The sequence below is a fragment of the Penicillium riverlandense genome, assembly GCF_028828495.1.
Source record: "Penicillium riverlandense strain IBT 135883 chromosome Unknown utg000002l_segment0_segment0, whole genome shotgun sequence".
In the NCBI taxonomy this organism is placed as follows: Eukaryota; Fungi; Ascomycota; class Eurotiomycetes; order Eurotiales; family Aspergillaceae; genus Penicillium; species Penicillium riverlandense.
This window is the reverse complement of record NW_026643195.1, coordinates 2,636,976-2,654,450: the sequence shown is the minus strand read 5'-3', so window position 1 is coordinate 2,654,450 and position 17,475 is coordinate 2,636,976. Positions and strand designations below refer to the sequence as shown.

General features: G+C 51.8%; 8 protein-coding genes across 8 annotated transcripts; 5 read left to right on the top strand and 3 right to left on the bottom strand.

Moving 5' to 3' along the window:
* Positions 1–721: 721 nt before the first annotated feature.
* Positions 722–1,960, top strand: N7474_003397 (exosome non-catalytic core subunit RRP42; the record flags this gene model as incomplete). The annotated part of the gene is made up of 2 exons (XM_057194812.1): positions 722–1,285; positions 1,340–1,960. The coding sequence occupies 2 exons, from the start codon at positions 722–724 to the stop codon at positions 1,958–1,960; spliced, it is 1,185 nt and encodes a 394-aa protein (XP_057056167.1).
* Positions 1,961–2,115: 155 nt separating this feature from the next.
* N7474_003396 (uncharacterized protein) lies at positions 2,116–2,960 on the bottom strand (the record flags this gene model as incomplete). The annotated part of the gene is made up of 2 exons (XM_057194811.1): positions 2,116–2,493; positions 2,559–2,960. The coding sequence occupies 2 exons, from the start codon at positions 2,958–2,960 to the stop codon at positions 2,116–2,118; spliced, it is 780 nt and encodes a 259-aa protein (XP_057056166.1).
* Positions 2,961–3,410: 450 nt separating this feature from the next.
* Positions 3,411–5,899, bottom strand: N7474_003395 (FAD-dependent oxidoreductase; the record flags this gene model as incomplete). The annotated part of the gene is made up of 5 exons (XM_057194810.1): positions 3,411–4,104; positions 4,154–4,758; positions 4,832–5,202; positions 5,263–5,534; positions 5,607–5,899. The coding sequence occupies 5 exons, from the start codon at positions 5,897–5,899 to the stop codon at positions 3,411–3,413; spliced, it is 2,235 nt and encodes a 744-aa protein (XP_057056165.1).
* Positions 5,900–7,493: 1,594 nt separating this feature from the next.
* Positions 7,494–8,340, top strand: N7474_003394 (uncharacterized protein; the record flags this gene model as incomplete). The annotated part of the gene is made up of 2 exons (XM_057194809.1): positions 7,494–7,777; positions 7,842–8,340. 2 exons carry the CDS (start codon positions 7,494–7,496, stop codon positions 8,338–8,340), a joined length of 783 nt encoding a protein of 260 aa, XP_057056164.1.
* Positions 8,341–8,991: 651 nt separating this feature from the next.
* On the bottom strand, positions 8,992–9,942 carry N7474_003393 (alpha/beta hydrolase; the record flags this gene model as incomplete). The annotated part of the gene is made up of 1 exon (XM_057194808.1): positions 8,992–9,942. One exon carries the CDS (start codon positions 9,940–9,942, stop codon positions 8,992–8,994), a length of 951 nt encoding a protein of 316 aa, XP_057056163.1.
* A 1,886-nt stretch (positions 9,943–11,828) lies between these two features.
* Positions 11,829–12,628, top strand: N7474_003392 (iso-1-cytochrome c; the record flags this gene model as incomplete). Its single annotated transcript, XM_057194807.1, has 3 exons — positions 11,829–11,856; positions 12,257–12,447; positions 12,509–12,628. The coding sequence occupies 3 exons, from the start codon at positions 11,829–11,831 to the stop codon at positions 12,626–12,628; spliced, it is 339 nt and encodes a 112-aa protein (XP_057056162.1).
* An 814-nt stretch (positions 12,629–13,442) lies between these two features.
* N7474_003391 (uncharacterized protein) lies at positions 13,443–15,355 on the top strand (the record flags this gene model as incomplete). The annotated part of the gene is made up of 2 exons (XM_057194806.1): positions 13,443–13,968; positions 14,031–15,355. The coding sequence occupies 2 exons, from the start codon at positions 13,443–13,445 to the stop codon at positions 15,353–15,355; spliced, it is 1,851 nt and encodes a 616-aa protein (XP_057056161.1).
* A 300-nt stretch (positions 15,356–15,655) lies between these two features.
* Positions 15,656–17,107, top strand: N7474_003390 (uncharacterized protein; the record flags this gene model as incomplete). Its single annotated transcript, XM_057194805.1, has 2 exons — positions 15,656–15,841; positions 15,893–17,107. The coding sequence occupies 2 exons, from the start codon at positions 15,656–15,658 to the stop codon at positions 17,105–17,107; spliced, it is 1,401 nt and encodes a 466-aa protein (XP_057056160.1).
* Between the last annotated feature and the right edge of the window lie 368 nt (positions 17,108–17,475).

Genomic DNA, 17,475 nt, shown 5'->3' with positions numbered 1-17,475 from the left:
TGTTTTTTTTTTCATTTGTCCATACACTTTCGACCGTTCTTTGTCTCATCCTGTACATTGCCTAGGCATCCGCCTCTTTTCCTTCCTTACCTCTTCTTCGATGTACACCTACCTCTGGCGTTTGGCCTGCTTGTCGCTCTCTTTGCATCATCATCATTGTCTTGTCTTGTCTTTTTATCTCCTACACTACACTGCAAGAAGGACTAGCTGGGTTCAGTCCGTTCTATACTCTGTTGTAATATAGTATTTCCCCTCCGATTCTGGCTTCATCGCGTTGATGGCCAGGTATATATATCATACCTACTCATACCTACTTATACATACTTTGATATCCATAATATTTATTGATTCGAATCTCTTCCACTCTGCTCTTGAACGAACATTCGTAGTGACCGGGGATCACCAACGGTCTGACTTGGGAGCGGGTATACCACAGGGATGACTAGGCGTAGGGGTCCATGAATATAGTAATGATTTATCCGACGCCTCAATTATAACACCATAATACAAGTAAAGTCATGCCCCTCGCTTCGCTCGGTGTACTGTGTACAGGTTGATGTGATAATCAGCTCATCTCGTAGTTCGGCACCGGAACAACAATTACCCGTGAATATCAAGATTTCCCAATAGAGCATCTGAACTTCTTCTGCCTTACTCGCCCAATTGAAGTGCTGCTGCACTGGTTACCTGCCACCTACTGCACCTATTCCTTCACAGTGTCATGGCCGCACAACAAAAGGCCTCGTCGGCCTCCCAAACCCCCCACCTCTCCCCCGCCGAGCTCTCCTATCTGTACACTTCTCTCTCCCTCCCGCAAAACCCAATCCGACCAGACGGGCGCTCTCCAACACAGTTTCGGCCCTTGACTGCCGAACCAGATATCCTCCCGGGCACAAACGGGAGCGCGCGCATCGGATTCGCGGACGGGACGCAGGCCGTCGTGGGCGTCAAGGCTGAGGTCGAGAAGACGGTTCTCTCGGCAGATACCCTCGACGCAAGCAATCTTTCACAGCAGCAGGGGGATTTCGCGGCCAACGAAGATCGCGACGGCCGCGAGGGAACTGGATCGGCGGCCGTTGCGGGGCATGGGTCTTGGGTTCAGGTGTCTATTGAGATCCCCGGGTTCCGAGATGATGATGCCCTGCCGGTCTTTCTGTCGGAGATGATGCGCGAGTCGCTTGTGGGTTCTGTCGCTGGTGGAAATGATTCCAGTGATGAGATGGCCGGTGGGCTTAAAGGGAGGTTGGTTATCAATAAGCGGTGGCATTGGAGGTTGTACATCGATGTAAGTCTCTCCTTTGAGGTTTGGTCTGAAATTTGCTGACAATACTCTACATAGATTCTTCTTCTCTCCCAGCCATTGTCATATCCTCTCCCACTCCTATCACTCACCACTCACCTCGCACTACTTTCCACAAAACTCCCAAAACTCAAATCCCAAGGCGAAGAGGACCCATTCTTCGACGACGACTGGGCTGTCGCAGAGCACCTGTACCCTCGGGGGACGACGAACTCCACCTTGAAATTGAGTTCATCAGTGCCTCAAGTCCGCCCACCGATTACCCTGCTTGTCATCTCAGTCGGCGAGAACACCATCTTCGATCCCAGCCGCGAAGAGATCGCCGTCGCGGACGCCGTGTTGGCTATTTCTGTTGCCCGTGACGGCGGTGACAAGAACCTGAAACTCCTTTCTATTCGCACCGTCGATCCGCCCTCGCGATTGACCCAGCCTGGAGTCCCAAACTCTGAGAATGTGAATGCGCTCGGTGCTACTGCGCCGACGGAAGATGTGGGCGTTTTAAATCCTGCTACCGGCGAGGAGGAGGTTCCTGGCGTTTGGCGTCCCCGACGAGGTGGTGTCAAACGCAGCGTTATTGCGCAGATGGTCAAGACAGTCCTTAAGAAGGGTGGCGTGGGCGAAGAGGTTCTGGAGGGATTGGAGGGTGTTGATGTTCAATGAGTATGAGTATGAGTATGGGGAATGGCATTCAGTGTTTTATGAGCATATCGGAGTCTAAGGTTTCAGGGAATACACAAAAGCTTTCTTCTAACAATCTAATATACAAACCAGATGGACTGGCGGTGTATGCACAAGCTCTCCCAGCACCGAGGGATTCACCAAATCCCCAACCACTTCTTGGCAGGCTTCTTATTTCCCTCCCAATCAACATACTCCGCCGAGCTCTTCTCTGTAGCAATAGGCGACTGATCATCTTTCAACGCACCCTCACCGTCTTTCTCAGTTGGCTCCTCCAACCCATGCGCCACCCGATACTGGCGCCTCTTCTCCGCATCGTCAATGCGGCGATGCCGCTGTTCGCGAACGCGCATCGACTCATGCTGCACATGCATGCGGTACACCGAGAACGCCTGCGAGAGCGTATCGATCGGGTGGGGTAGCAGGTTGGACCAGGGCGGGAGGAGGTGCGCGAAGGGCGAGTTTGCCTTGAAGTTGGTGGTGAAGGTGAAAGTCGCTAGGGCTGTGAGGGTGCCCTATTTATTCCAGAGGGTCAGTATACCACAACGATTATGGGTCATGTATGGAGGGAGGAATTTACCATGGCAATCCAGATATGAATCCACCGGTTCGTCAGGAACTTGAACATCACCGTCCCCTCCGGCGGGAACATGTTCGGGTACTGTTTTTTGTTCTGGGCCTCGCGCTCTTCGGCTGTGAGTCGGGGTCCGTAGTTGATGGGTTGGCCGGAGCGCGAGGAGGGATTCACAACGCGGCGCTGGGGATGCGATGGCGGGCGGAATTTGTCGGGCTGGCCGAGGGTGCGGCTCTTGTCATGTTCCTGGTTCTTGGATTTGGCGAAGGTGTGTCGAGTGGAGGTGAAGGCGCGCGAGCTGGGTGTATTGAGGATCCCCTGTTGCTGGCGTTGGTGCAGGGTCCGTAGGACACGCGTAGATGGTAGACCTCGTGGGAGGAGAAATTGGGGGATTGGAGGTGGAGGCATCTTGACTGCCTTGGAGATTACGAGTCCGTCGTGGTTGACCGTTGTAGCAACGGGTGATTTTCAACTCTGCCGGGGTGCCTGAGGTGTCAGTGTTTACCGCCCTCAGATAAGTAGACCTCCCCGTTTGGGAGATCTACTTCAGTCAATAACACTACTCGTTCCTTTCGCTCCTTTTCTGTATGCTCTATCTGCATCTTTGGTTTCTGTCGCTGCTTCGACCTCTCCCGAGCTTTCCGATTCCTCTTGATTATACCCATGCAAAAAGTATGAGAACTTTTGTCTCAGGAATTTCATTGGTGTAACTATCTATTGATGAGTAGACGGCACAGAGCATGCGCCTGCCACACTTTCCCACCACAAAGATAAAGAGAGGAGCCAAAATCAGTCCAAGCGAGCGTGAAAAAGTATCATTGAAACAGCAACAACAGGAATGAGGGACATGTCATGCGATTATAACGACTCCCTCTTCTTTCTTCCTCGCTCCAGCGCATACTCCCTAAGCAGCCATGTTAAGGGCAGCACCGCAGAAGACCCTAACACGGCGCCAATAACGAGAAGAAAGAAGCAGTTCTTAAGCCTCCTAATTCCAGGAGCTTGGACTCTTTGAAGGTCCCAAATCGTGAAGGCACACCAGATGCAAATGCAAGGCGCCAAAGGGTCCTGTGGTGTGACAAGGCCAAAGATATCCGAAAGAGTCATTGTATCACCACGAATGATTGGAAGAGTGTGAAACAGGGACACAGCACCGGATAGAAGGGTCAGTAGCATCAAAGTCCACGAGATATACTCAATGTCGGTCCTTGTCTTATCCGTAGAATCTTCAGGTTGAGGTGATGACGGAGTTGCGAGCTTCGAAACTCCAAAGACCATTGCCGGATAGCATAGCAATGCCGTCTCCCAGACATAAGCCGCGTCACCGAGAGAGACTCTGTCATTGAGCAAGTGAAACGAGAAAGCCGTGGCCGGAATCATGGCAGTCAGTACAAGCGACCAGAAGCATGCTCGGGCTGTTAGTGTTGAGATCGCTCTCGGAATCGGGTAATAGAATGATTTTTTCTGGCTGATGAACGCATGGACTGATATGTACAGCGCTCCAATGACCTCATAGCCAAAGAAATGAGCCATGACTGTCCAAAAAATACCGCTGTAACCGAAGAGTTAGACTGGTTACTAGATGAGTTGATGTTACTTACCTGATAAGGGGAGTCATCACCGCACCAAACCGATACGATTCAATGGTCCATATTACTGTGAGAGCCAGTCTCAAGACCGTAGAACGGATCTGAGTATCTTCTAGCACTTGAGGGCCCACCGATGATATCTTCGATGCCGTATCCAAGGGCGAAACAAACTTGGATAAGATCATGGCACAAACAAGTAAAAATATGAACAGCAGCGTGTGACCTGATGTGCGTTGACGTGGCTTCAATCGTACTTCGTCATCATATCCCCATCTATTCTGTCTCACGGGTACTGGAAGGGCGTTCAATCGCGGCGCGGGACTGAACTGTGAGGCGATCTGATTCATTATAGACTCGTCGGAGAGTCTTGGGCTGACCACCAGTTGAATAAATCGGAGCACCCTATTTTCAAGTAGATGCATTTTTTGCATTTGGTGCGCTCCCTTATAACTCTCTGTAGCCCGGTCCTGTCGATTGCTTTGAAATTTCTGGAAGACTTCATTGACAGATGCATCGCTCGGACAAGGTTCTTTTTGCAAAGTCTCCGCAAGGATATTTGTTAGTGCAGCAGCGCTCTCAATTGCATGGCTCCCTCCAACGCCGGCCACTGGATGCATCTAGACAGCGTCAGGATCTATCAATCGAGCCGTCGATACTGAATGACCATGTATTCCATATTCGCGGACTTACTTTGTGAGCAGTATCTCCCAGAAGAACGATTCGTCCACCAAACCACTGTTTCAACACACCCTCCTCCAGTGTCAGCATGATTGAACGCGTCTTGCGTTTGTAGAGATCTCCGAGCGAGACTCCTTCAATGAGTTGGTCGTTAAAGTATGTCTTTACTAGCTTCTGCTCATCTTCTACCGTGTACCGTTTGCCGTCTGGCCCGGGTATGGGCTTTTCATTTGGCACAAAGAGGACCCAATAAGAGATACCGTTCAGACCTGGAGCCATAATATACGAGCGACTGGAGTTGACCGTCATATAGAAAGTATTCTGCCGCACTCGCGGGATGTTTGAAGAGGCGCCAAACACGCAGCTGTAGGAGCTGGATATGGCTGTTCACGACGTAGTTAGTAATGTTTGACTTGATAATCCCGATTCAAGGAATGTCTTACATTTTCCATCTTCTTCGCCCAGTAGATCCAATTTCTGTTCTCGTGCGATCCGCCACATCTCTCGTCTGACCATGCTGCGGACCCCATCCGCTCCCACGACAATGCTTCCGGTCCAGACAGAACCATCTTCAGTAAGCACTCTCGCCCCAGATTTAGTCTGCTCGACTCTTGTTACACGCTTGTTAGGATATATCTTCGATTTATCTTTTAGATTGCCGTATAAACAACGGATGAGGTCGCTACGTGCAAGCGAGGTGAGGCGATAACCTAGCCTGGTCACTTGATTAAGCTATGCACTCTCGGTAGAAGGGGAGTCAAATCTTGGGAGGTCCATTAAAACTGACCTGTCCACTTGATCATTTCCGTGATTCTCAAGATCAAGAACCACATTCCCGGTCGGACCACAAATGCGCAACGACTCAATCTCGATGGCACGTTCCATCACTGCATCGTAACAACCTAACTGATCTATTATCCGCATGCAGTTGGGCTGCATAGCCAAGACGTAACCTAGATCTGGTCCTATTGTCGATGATGATTCGAGTAACTCGTAGTCGATTTCATGTTGTTCGAGCATATTGGCCAGGGAGAGGCCCGATACGCTGCCCCCCACGATAAGGACCTTGAATGGAGCCATCGGGGCTTGCAGATTGCCGCTTGACGATGTGGGTTTTCTCTTAATCGGTGATGGATGACTGCGACCACGAAAAATGCCAGTCTGACTTCAGAATGAACGTTGGGTGTCAGCACAGTTCACAGAACATTCCGGAAGGGGTAGATGGGTCCGGGCAATAGGTAGTCACAAGTCCCAATTCTAGGGCTGTGTGCTGGAGTTCATATCATATACACCCGTATCGCGCTTTATATCTCAGGCAACAGGATTAGGCCTCCCATATCTACTGAAACGGCTGAACTTAGCCAGCAGATCAAATGGGGCCAAAATACCCGGTCCCAAGTTGGACCCCACAATGAGGATAGCCTGTAAAATTGCTTTATGCGATCGGAATTCCATGCAATTGCTGGAACAGATCCAGAAACGTACTGTTATCTGGCTCCTGGGGGAACCAGTCACAATTTTGGGGCTGGCTTGGAGACCGTGTTCGTTTCGCACCGGCAAACACCCTATTTTCGATGGAGACAGGCGATGCAAGTGGTGATAAAGATTGAGCCTTGATAGAGTCAAAGTCAAATATTATGTGATTTTCGAGTTGGCTGACTGACTTGATCAGCGCAGAGTCCGTCTGCAATGCGGGTTGCGATATTTATTCCAACTGAAAAAAAGGCAGGATCTCAACAAAAAGAAAACCAATTTCGTTTATTCGGTTGAGATTTCTGCTACATTGGTTGGGTATTTACCAACGACAAGATTGCATGGGGAGCCCGCTGTGCTATCGGGGGCTAGGGATCCAGAGCTTGTCGTTTTTGGTGGGGAGAGAGAGAAAAAAAAAAATGGAGGGGGGGAGCTTCTCGTTGTCTGGGGATGCTGCACATTACGTGATGCCTTGTAAATGCCTCTGTCTTTGTGTGTTGTGTCGGTGGTCCTACTGACCATGGTCGTGCAGTCCGTGGAGAGGGTGGTTGGTGTCCAGGCCATGCGGGACTTTTTTAAGCTCTCGCAAACCGATCACCACCATTACCAACAGCGGCGCTGGCGAAGACGAAATCAAACGGATGATGGCGAAGTACCAGGACAATACTTAGACGTTGAGCCGAATCGAATATTCGCAAATTGCGGACTTAGATGTATAAGGAATACCCAAGTCGTACGATATGCCTCACTCCAAGCCAGGCCTCTCTGCTTTGGCGGTGGGGCAGAGTAGTGTTGTTTTGCTGAATTTTCCCTTTTCACCCATAATGATTGGCCCCCCTTTAGCCCCCATCCATACATTGAAAGTGTTTGCTCTGGAGCGTGGTTTCTTGACCTTTTTTAGGGCCGAACAGAAGGATTGGTTGACATCGGGCTCCACTCATTCCTGGCACTATTCTCCTTCGGGTAATTTAGATGTCCCTGATGTCGATCTGGAGCCGAACTATTTATACACAATAGAGACAGGAAAGCGGTCTGTTTTTCGAGAGATGAAGGGGACTTGAGGAACATAAAAGAAGGGACATTGCTCCCTTTCTGAAGTACGCGCAAGTTCCTCTTTCGTTTTCACTTTAACCCTATCACTACTACTACTTTTTATTATACTACAACTTCTAGTATACCACTTACTCTGTATCCCGACGCCATGGGCTCTGTGACATACCGCGATGGCATTGCCATCATCCAGATTATCATTTTTCCCATGATTCTTGCCGGGGCTGTTCGCATCTGGAGACGGATGGGTTGGAACGCTGCAGCTCACTCATGGCGCTTCGTCGTCACCCTCTCACTCCTACGGATCACTGGTTCGATTTTTACACTATTGACGATTAGCCACGAATCGCATAGTATCGTTATCGGTGAGGCCGTATGTGAGCTGATTGGTATTGCGCCTCTTTTGTTGACCTACGTTGGACTGTTGGGACAAATGTGAGTAGTGAATATGTATTCCTTGGGCTTTATAGAGGCATACTAACAGAGATCTCTCGGCTAGCGATACAAATCACATCATATCCCCTAAGAGCCTGCATGGGGTGGCTATCACCGGCTTCGTTGGCCTCGTCCTCGGTATCGCAGGAATCAGCATGACTGATGACACCAAGGGCCCTTTCCATGCGAACGGCGTCGTCATGGGCGCCATGGGGACCTTCATAGCTGTGTTCGTCATCTTCACCGTGCAAGCGGTGTACCTGGCCATCAAAATGCGGTCTACAGTGAATAGGGCGCAAAAGAAGCTGTTCCTCGCTGTTGGCCTCTCTTGGCCATTCCTGTTAGTCCGGTTGGTTTACTCGTCAATCGGCGATTTTAGCAATGACGCTCGGTTTGCCATCCTCACAGGCGATGCCACCATCTATCTCTGCATGGATGTACTGGAAGAGATTGCCGCTATGGCCCTGTGTGTTTTCTTTGGCTTGTCGGCTCTGTTGCAGGAAGAGCCTAAATTGGTCGCTGATTACGACTTTACATCACAAATGGAGACTACTAAAGTATAAATACCCGTGCTTTCATGCAGGGCACAGGGCCTTTATATGGCAGAGGACTAGAAGAGAGGAGGGAACTGGAACAAGCAGGCAGTGGAGACTAGCCAAGGGGAGTTGCGGTATTCCATTTAAAGAGTGGAATTTTTATATTTTGTTTAAGGCGCTGGAGGCGTCTATTAAAATCATTTATTTCTACTTAATGTTATCATGTTCATTATCCCTGGCCCAATTAGACGTCGGCACATCCCGTTTGAGCCCGCGTCCCTACCCGCTCGGCTACTACGGGCCAAAACGGGCGATTTAGCAGTTAAGCATCAAAAATTCGTGGCCTGCATATTTTAAGCGTGCTTGAGGTATAATTAGTAGGTTTTGGCTTATAGGTAGGTCCCTGCGATCTGAATATGACCTACTTGTCTGCGTGCAATTGGATCTGCTCGCTTTTATAACGCTCTTCTTAAATATTACTTATCGCTGTACTAACACTCTATAGGTGCAGCACTGACCAGTTAGATGCAATGCATAAATATATTTATGCATTTGATTAGGCAGTAAATAGTAAGAGTCGGTGGATTTTTCAGCATGAAGAGTAATGATTAGGACTCTCTCGTACATCAAGGATCATCACAAAGTTTCAATTCGATGGCCTTGCCATCAAGCATAGTTCTAGAGAACCTTCTCGAGCAGCTTGTTTAGCTCCTGCACCACAAACTCCGGGTTATCTTTTTGCACAAAGTGGCCCGAGTTCGGCGCGAGGATGGGGCCTTTGCTAAACTCGGGTTCCGTGATCTTGGCCAGTCCCTCATTGTAGCGCTGCCAGTATGGGTTGACGAAGCGGTTGGTCACCGGCTTGGGCGGACCCATCTGGGCCGACTCCTCGGCGAAGGTGTCGAAGTCATGGCCCACTATCGTGACATAGGGGCCGTGGCCGTCGGGACCCCGGAGTAAGGGTCCGTCGCTGGCCGGCAGCAACTCGCGCAGGTTCCGCCGGCTGAGCCCTTCCTTGCTGCCGACGTCAGGATGGAAGACGCGACGGGTGCCGGCCCGCACAGCGCGGATGGCTTCCACAGGAATAGGGTGTATGCTGGCTGGGTCGAAGTCCGGGGCATCCGGGTCGGGGAAGACGGAGACAAAGTCAGAGTTGGCCAGGACGCTGTCCAGCAGCAACAGCGCAGCCACGGTACCGGAATATTCTTGAGCGTAGAGACGGGCCAGCGCGCAGCCGATGGAGTTGCCGACCAAGATTAAGGAGACGGAGTCCACGTCGGAGACGCCCAGCTTCTCGCCGGTAATCTGGATGAGCAATTGGCGCAGATCCTGCACGGAGGCCATGCAGTCGTGGCCGTGAGTGGGATCCTCTGCGCCAGCATCCTGGGGGTCGCGCTCGGTGGTCTGGCCTTGGCCGAATCGATCGTAGGTCAAGAAGGCGGGGAGGCTGCGACCATGGCGGAGTGCTTTTAGCTGAGCAATGACGGGATGCCAGAAGGCTTGGGGTAGTCCCAGACCGTTGAGGAAGACGACCAGCACTGGCGTGGTGGCCGTCTCAGGCGCTTGAAAGCTGTAGCTCAGCTGCGCCGAAGGCTTGGTACTGAGGGCAAGAAATTCAACGTCCGCCATCCTGGAGGTGGGAGCCGATGTTTTCAATGTTGGAGAAGCAGCAGGGGTGTGCGAGGGCCAACAAGAAAACAAAGATCTGCTTCAGACAAAGCTTAGTCGGTCGCCTGCGGCCGTTACTCGAGGTGTCCTGTCTGCACGACCGAGAGAGAGAGAAACGGGAAAGAAGTGCGAGAGAAACGAGAGGCGCAACTGACTGTGGAAGCGTGAAAGTAAATTTGCTCCCGTTATAAAGATTGCAGTCTTAGGTATGGGTAGAACGGAAGCTCTCGTCGTTACTTAATATTGATCAAATTCTTGAGATCGTAAGCCCCGTGGTTGGTGAGTTATTAGAAAAAAAGTTTTTCTGCAAAGAAAGATATGTTCTCGTTTTCTACTATTTTCTCACCTCCAAGTCGAGTAAAAGGACAAGTATTGCGAAAGTCCTAAGGAATCATGCGTTGATTGGTAGAGCATCTCAGATACCCAGATAAGACTAGCGCGCAGGCGTGGAAGCGGATCCAAGCTCGTTCCCTGCCCTGCTGCTGACAGCTCATTTACACTTAAAATGCAAAGAATTTTCCTAATGCGACGAGTTAGATGTTTCTGGCCCCCATTCGAATAACATTATTAGGCTTCATACCCCCATTTCGTAGTATCTTAGAAGGAATACTAGATTTGTTTCAGGTACTACCGACTGGTTAGGGCAAAATAAACATGGCCGGCCTCTCATACAAATCGGCCATGTGGTACACTAGTCTTTATTTGGAGGGTTGGAATTGCTTTAGCTTGAGTATACTTACGTTTGCCTCACCTTCTCTTTCCGCGAATCTAACAACAGCACATAGGGGTTGTCCGCAGTATTTGGTCTATGTCACTGCCCCCTCGTTGCGTATGCAGCTATTGCCGATAATCCAGCGACATCGCCACCCGCAGTTGCGGCTCTTCAATAGCTTGTGAATCCTTTCAACTTTGCAGTGGACTACATTAAAGGTCAGCGGGCAAAGCTAGACGTAATAAGGCAAGGAAAGAAGCCCAGGCAAAGCTTCTTGCTACCGATCCCGAAGGCTTGGAATATATTGATCATGAGATGGGCATCCGAATCCGTCCGATGTGACTGGAGTGTCATTTGAGCATATGCTGTGCTGGGTAGAAAACCGGGTTGCTGCTGGGGAAGGGCAGGGAGGAACACGGAAGCGTGTGTATAGCATTTTGGTGTACAATAAACTATAGTTTTATTGTAAAATAGAGTATATCGTACCCGGCTAAGTACTCAATCTGCCGAGAACAATCTGTTCGAGAAGCCGCCAATCTGTCCTCGGATCCACCCACCGGGGCACATTCGGGAAAGCGGAACGCGTGGGCAAATGAAAGCTGGCCCGTTTCAAATCTCTCCGGAAACCAAACAGGCCCCCTTTCAAGGTGTGAATTGGACCCGACAAAAGCAATTCCTGTTATGTAGACTCAGTGGGATCTTGCCATCGTTTCGGAACTAGTCGCCATTAAGTTCCCCTGGTCTCTGAGCGTGTGATCAGGTATGAGGTCATAGCACTATCGAAGGCCGGTTTTGGGGGTTTGGGGGTTTGGGGGTTCTAAGGGACTCCGAGAGACTCAATGGCTGGACTGTAGATGGATTGTGGCAGCGCCTGTTAGGTACCTCGACACCGTTCTCAAAAACTTGCCTCATAGTAAAGAGGTGCGAAAGCCGGTTTAATCTGTTTCGAACCGGTTGTTCCCGAGCTGAGAAATTATCCTAGCTGATTGGCCCCTACGGCTGGTCACGGGAGCCCGGCGCAGGGGAAAATAGTAACGAAAATCTTTTTTCCCTTTCTTCCAACACCTTCACGCTCTTTAGAAAAGACCTCTACCATTCTCCAAATCTCCCCCCAAGATCACAATCCATCACCATAATGGGTAAAGACGAGAGCTTCGCACCTGGTAAGTTGCACTCTGCTGCCCTTCCCTCACGATCGCAATTCGAGGTTCCGGGAGATGGGTTGAGGGTGGACCTGCTCATTCCCCTGCGGCGACACCATTGTTTGTTGGGATGGCGCGCAGCAGTGAATGAAGCTGGACAGTTGCCCTTCTTGGCTTTGTCCTGCCTCTTTGTTCTTCCCTCCAACCTTCTCCTCGCCACCCGCCTTGCGACTCGCTCCCAGCACTCCAACCCACGCCCTTGGCTCCGCCTTTGCACTCGCACTCGCTCCTCACCATGACGACCTTTTAAAGTCTTCTGCTTTATGATCGTTCTGGACATGCGCGAGGCCGAGCTCGAGGCGGACACCAAAGCCAAGGCCACCCCCCAAGACGAATCCGATCGCTGACCTGTCCACCCCAGGCGACTCCAAGAAGGGCGCCAAGCTCTTCCAGACTCGCTGCGCGCAGTGCCACACTGTTGAGAGCGCCGGCGGCCACAAGGTTGGCCCCAACCTGCACGGTCTCTTCGGCCGTAAGACTGGCCAGGCCGACGGCTACGCCTACACCGACGCCAACAAGCAGGCCGGTGTGACCTGGGACGAGAACACTCTGGTAGGTCCCCCGCACAGCCGCCGATTCGGCAGAAATGCATGCTAACCCATCCCTCCTACAGTTCAAGTACCTCGAGAATCCCAAGAAGTTCATTCCCGGCACCAAGATGGCCTTCGGTGGCCTGAAGAAGGGCAAGGAGCGCAACGACCTGATCACCTACCTCAAGGAGTCGACTGCATAGATGTGATACTATTACCAACGCACCGCTTTTCGTTCTCCTGGTCTCTCGCGAGGATACTCATAGATGTCTGGGAATTGGTTTTGGCGCCGTGGGCTGATTTACCGGGGCTTCGAGAGGGACACGGGCATGTACTATTATCTGATTACCATGGGTTGACCCGCAATAGATCTGATCGTTCTCACCTCTTTTAAATTTTATTATTATTATTTTTTTTTACTAGGTGCAGGTACTATACTTACTTAGTCCACTGGGCAAATTTGTTTGGGCCAACGAGCCTGTGGCGGTCAGGTACGCGCAGGCGACTTCCCTCGGAGGTACTGTCGTGGTTTCCCCACCCGCCAGTCCGCAGCCAAAAGATACTTATATAGTACCTGTCCCGTAAGTACCATCCCAGACTCGAGTCCCACGCTGCACATGACCCAACGAAGGAAGATGAGTGATTGGCCCAGCCACCTGAACTTGATACATCGAGCGGGAGGGGGACGTTCTTGTCTTTTCTCTTCTCTCTTCATGCTGGGCGCTTAACGGATGCTGCTGTCTTCAGACCTCATCGCTGCTCTCTGTTGGCGAATGCGACCATCACCGAGTCTCTCGTGTTTACATCGACTGCAGTATTCATCCTGATCGCTTTTGATCGCATCTCGGAACGTTGTACACCTCGCAGACCCCTCTATCGCAATCCTGTCTGCTGCAACCAGCGTATCCCACTCACTGCGCAGGCGCCCAAACTAACCGCCCACCTACAAAAGATCGCAAAACATTACCGACGCACTCTCTCACTCTCTGGCGCTAACCCTCCAGTCCGCCGTCCACCATGCTGGATGAGCTAGAGCAAGAGTTCGACGACCACCCGTCCTTGGATGTGTCGCTCGAGGACTTCGAGAACAACAGCAACCCCCACCGCTCCCCGGTCTTCGGGCTTCCGTCGCAGCACTCCGGGTTTCGATCGGAAGACTCAGAAGAAGGTGAGATCGATGACCCCGCTGCGGGAGAGCGCTGGTCGCCTCCCGGCCTGCGGCAGCATGACTACGTGCGAGGCAGTGGCTGGTATCGCCATCAGCCGTATTTGCACAAGCCCAATCCCAGTCTGGAGCTCAAGCCGACGATTGGGATGAGTCTTTCGCCGTCTATGTCGCGCGAGCCGAGCCCACAGTATGAGGATGCGTTGGAAGGAGATTCGAATGGTCATGATAATGGAGATGTCACTATCGCGGCCAATGTGCCACTTCCCAGAGGATCTGCTTCACCGCAGAAGGGTCGGTCACCGAGTCCGGGATTGCAGCGACACAGTCCCCAGGGTGATGAGTCGGACTTTGGAGGAGGTGGGAACCTGAGTAACTGTAGGCCCTACCTGATCTGTGTGTATGATTGAAATGTGCAGGAAATATACTGACACGAAAAGATTTCCGTTTCGCTGTTCGCGCCGAGGTTCAGCACCGCGAGCCCTTTGCTGCCATGTTTGGGTACTTGCGCACCCAGATTGAGCGCATCACCAGCACCAAGTCAAACACCACGCTTTCGGTTCTGATTGTTTTGGTGTCTGTTGCATTCATGCGTGCTCTACTCCTGCCTGGCTTGCCCCAGTCCATCCCTGATCTAGTGAAGCTCTCAAGCTTTGCACGGTCTTTCGAACCACTGATCTACTACTCCGAAAATGGCGTACAGCAGATTGGCACACTCCAAGAAACGGGCGTGGCCGTCTGGGATCTCAGCGAGTCGGTACGCGGCACCAATATGACCAGTGCTCCGATCATTGTGCGTCAACTAGACGAGTTGTCCGACTCGCTCAAATCGCTCTCCCTTGAGTTGACCCGGTTCTTTGCGAATGTTGACTCGGACATTGACTCGATTCTCATTGTGATGGACTGGGCGAAGCGCGAGCTTGAGACGCTGTCGGCGCAACCTCCAAGTACCTTACCGACTATTGTTTTCGACAATATGCACAACATGCTCTCACGGCTCGGCGCCCTGGAACACACCGTCCAAGTCTCGGACGGGCCGACGACAACGACAACCACCACATCATTGGGTCACTTCGTAATGGCCATCTTCGGTCCGACCTCAGCCCAGCGCACGCGCACCGCTCTCACACGAACCTTTACCGAATTTCTATCTGTGCTCGAAGAATCAATTAACAGCGAACTAACGCACTCCACCGCACTTTTCGCGCTCTTTGAATCAATCGACCGCCAGTTCCTCAACCTCCAACGCACCGTCGTCCGCGAGTCCGACGCCCAAGAGCGCGCAGAGGGCGAGATGCTCAGTTCCCTCTGGACTCGCGTTCTCGGTCCTGATGCTGCCGCCGTGCGCAAGTACGAGAAGAACAAGCGGCTTCTCGCCAATGTGCGCAGCCGCACCGTCGCGAACAAACACCTTCTCGTCGATCACCGTGGTCGTCTGCTGACTCTCAAGGTGAACCTGGAGACTCTGCGCCGAAAGCTGGTTAGCCCACTCGTGCGGCGCAATGACTCGGTCAGTTTCGTGGGTTCCGTGGATGGGAGCAACACTGCTAGCAGTGCCGGTGCACCGGGGCGTGCCCTCGGTGCCGTTGAGGCAGTGATAGATGGCCAGATCCGTGGACTGGAGGGCGCGTACGATTATCTGCGCTCTGTTCGCGAGCAGCAGAAGGCAAAGCTCTTGGAGATGGTCTATGGCGCGGGGAGGAAACCTCCACACTCTATGCTGGGCGGGCTGGATGGGCTGGAGGATGCTATTGAGGGCGTATAGGCTTGTTTCTGGTGGGGGTTTACTCTTTTCTGGCGTTCGAGGGAGGGCACCGATGGCACCGTGGGTTTGTCTTGCAGGGACAAAAGCAATAGACAGACGGCGCATAATTACTGTCTCGATGCCTCGATTGGGTTAGTTGGCGTGGCTTCTACTACATAGTATTTGTTTTCTAGTCATTTATTTGAATCCGATCATCTTGTCAAGGCAGAACATCCAGGGCTTTCTTTTTACCGTCCCGCCCCACCTCTTCCCCACGGTGCTTTTGAACGTCGATTTGCCGTAGATTAGTTAACAATCATAATGCCACAACACACTCTGCCCTCGGAAGAGGCCCTGAGAGAGTACTACGTCGGCAAAGACCTCAACGATGTTCCTAAACCATCCGCCGTGCTCGATGCAGCGATCATCAAACGCCACTGCGGGCAAATGCTCCGCACCATGAAGGCGCTGAACGTGGGATTCCGCGCACACGTCAAGACACACAAAGTAGGCAAATAACACCATCAATCAGAAGATACCCAAACTAATGAACTGCAGACTCGCCAAGTTGCAGCGCTACAAGTCGGAGATGACGAGAACAGCCCGGCCAACTTCGTCGCCTCGACAGTCTTCGAAATCGAATCGCTCCAGCTGCTATTCGCGGATCTGGGTCAACATGGCCGCGCAGTAAATGTGCTCTACGGCATTCCGCTGCCACCTTCGCAGGTGGAAAGACTAGCCGCGGTCGCAGCGCTGCTGGGCGAGAACAGCGTCACGGTGATGATCGATCATGCGGACCAACTATTCGCTCTTGAGAAATTCGCTGCCCTAACCGGCTTCCCTGCGTGTGTGTTTCTCAAGATTGATACTGGGTATCACCGTGCCGGGCTGCCGCCAGCCTCTCTCAATAAGAACGGATTGCTCGAGAAACTCGCCGCCGCAGAACAAGCCGGACATGCGAAACTCCTGGGATTGTATTCCCACAGTAGTCTCAGCTACGCGGGGACGACCGCTGACGAAGCTATGAACCATCTGTCTTCTGAGATTACGGGGTGCGTCGATGCACTGAAGCAGAATCGGCATCTCCTCCCGAAAGACAAAGACAGGGAGCTAGTTATCAGCGTCGGCGCATCGCCGCAGGTTGTCTCATCGCAGAATCTGGTAGCGGACGAATCGCTCAGCGCAGAGGCCCAGAAGCTGAAAGAGTTGCTGCGCAATCCGGACTCAGACCCGGACTCGAACGTCAAGATCGAGCTGCACGCAGGCGTCTACCCAGTCCTAGACATGCAGCAGCTCTCCACGAACGCCAGAGGACACGCATACGACCCCGAACACGAAGTCGCCATCTCCGTCCTCGCAGAAGTATGCAGCGTCTATAACGACGGCGAACGCTCCAAACCAGAAGCTCTCCTCGCAGCAGGGACGCTAGCTCTAGGCCGCGAGCCATGTCCCAGCTATCGCGGCTGGGGTGCTCTTTCGTCCTGGCGACAAGAAGCAAACCCAAGTTCCTCGGATCGGTTGATCGTCGATCGGATTAGCCAGGAACACGCTATCGTATCCTGGGAGCATAGCGCGGACGAGAAGATTCCGTTTCACGTCGGACAGACGGTCAAGATCTTCCCGAATCATGCTTGTATTACCAGTGCGTACTATGAGTGGTATCTTGTTGTGGATTCGGAGGCGGATGCTGGCGCCGCGAGGATTGTGGATGTCTGGGTGAGGGCTAGGGGGTTAGGAGGAATGCCGGATATGTTGCTGAATCCGCGACGTTAGTAGAGGGAGCTGTCGGTCCTATCGGGCAATTTGTTGGGGGCGAGTATGTAGCTAATCGTGGTATATCGATCTCGGGTGAGAATTCTAGGTTTTTAGAGTCAATATATACAGCATAGATGGCAAAATATCTGCCCGCTGTTTGAGCGTGTATGTACCTTTGAAAAATAGGACTGTTTCCCCAAATAGATTGGCCGGTAAATCCACATGCTTAGAAGTATATAACATCCAGTGACGAGAGCACAGTACAGTAGTGCCCACTCGTGTAATATTCAACCAGAAAACTCACATACATCGCTTTTCTATCTAATGCTATTATGTCTAGTTGTTATTTGTTAAAATGCTTGTGCTAGTATTTCCTGTGCGGAGTA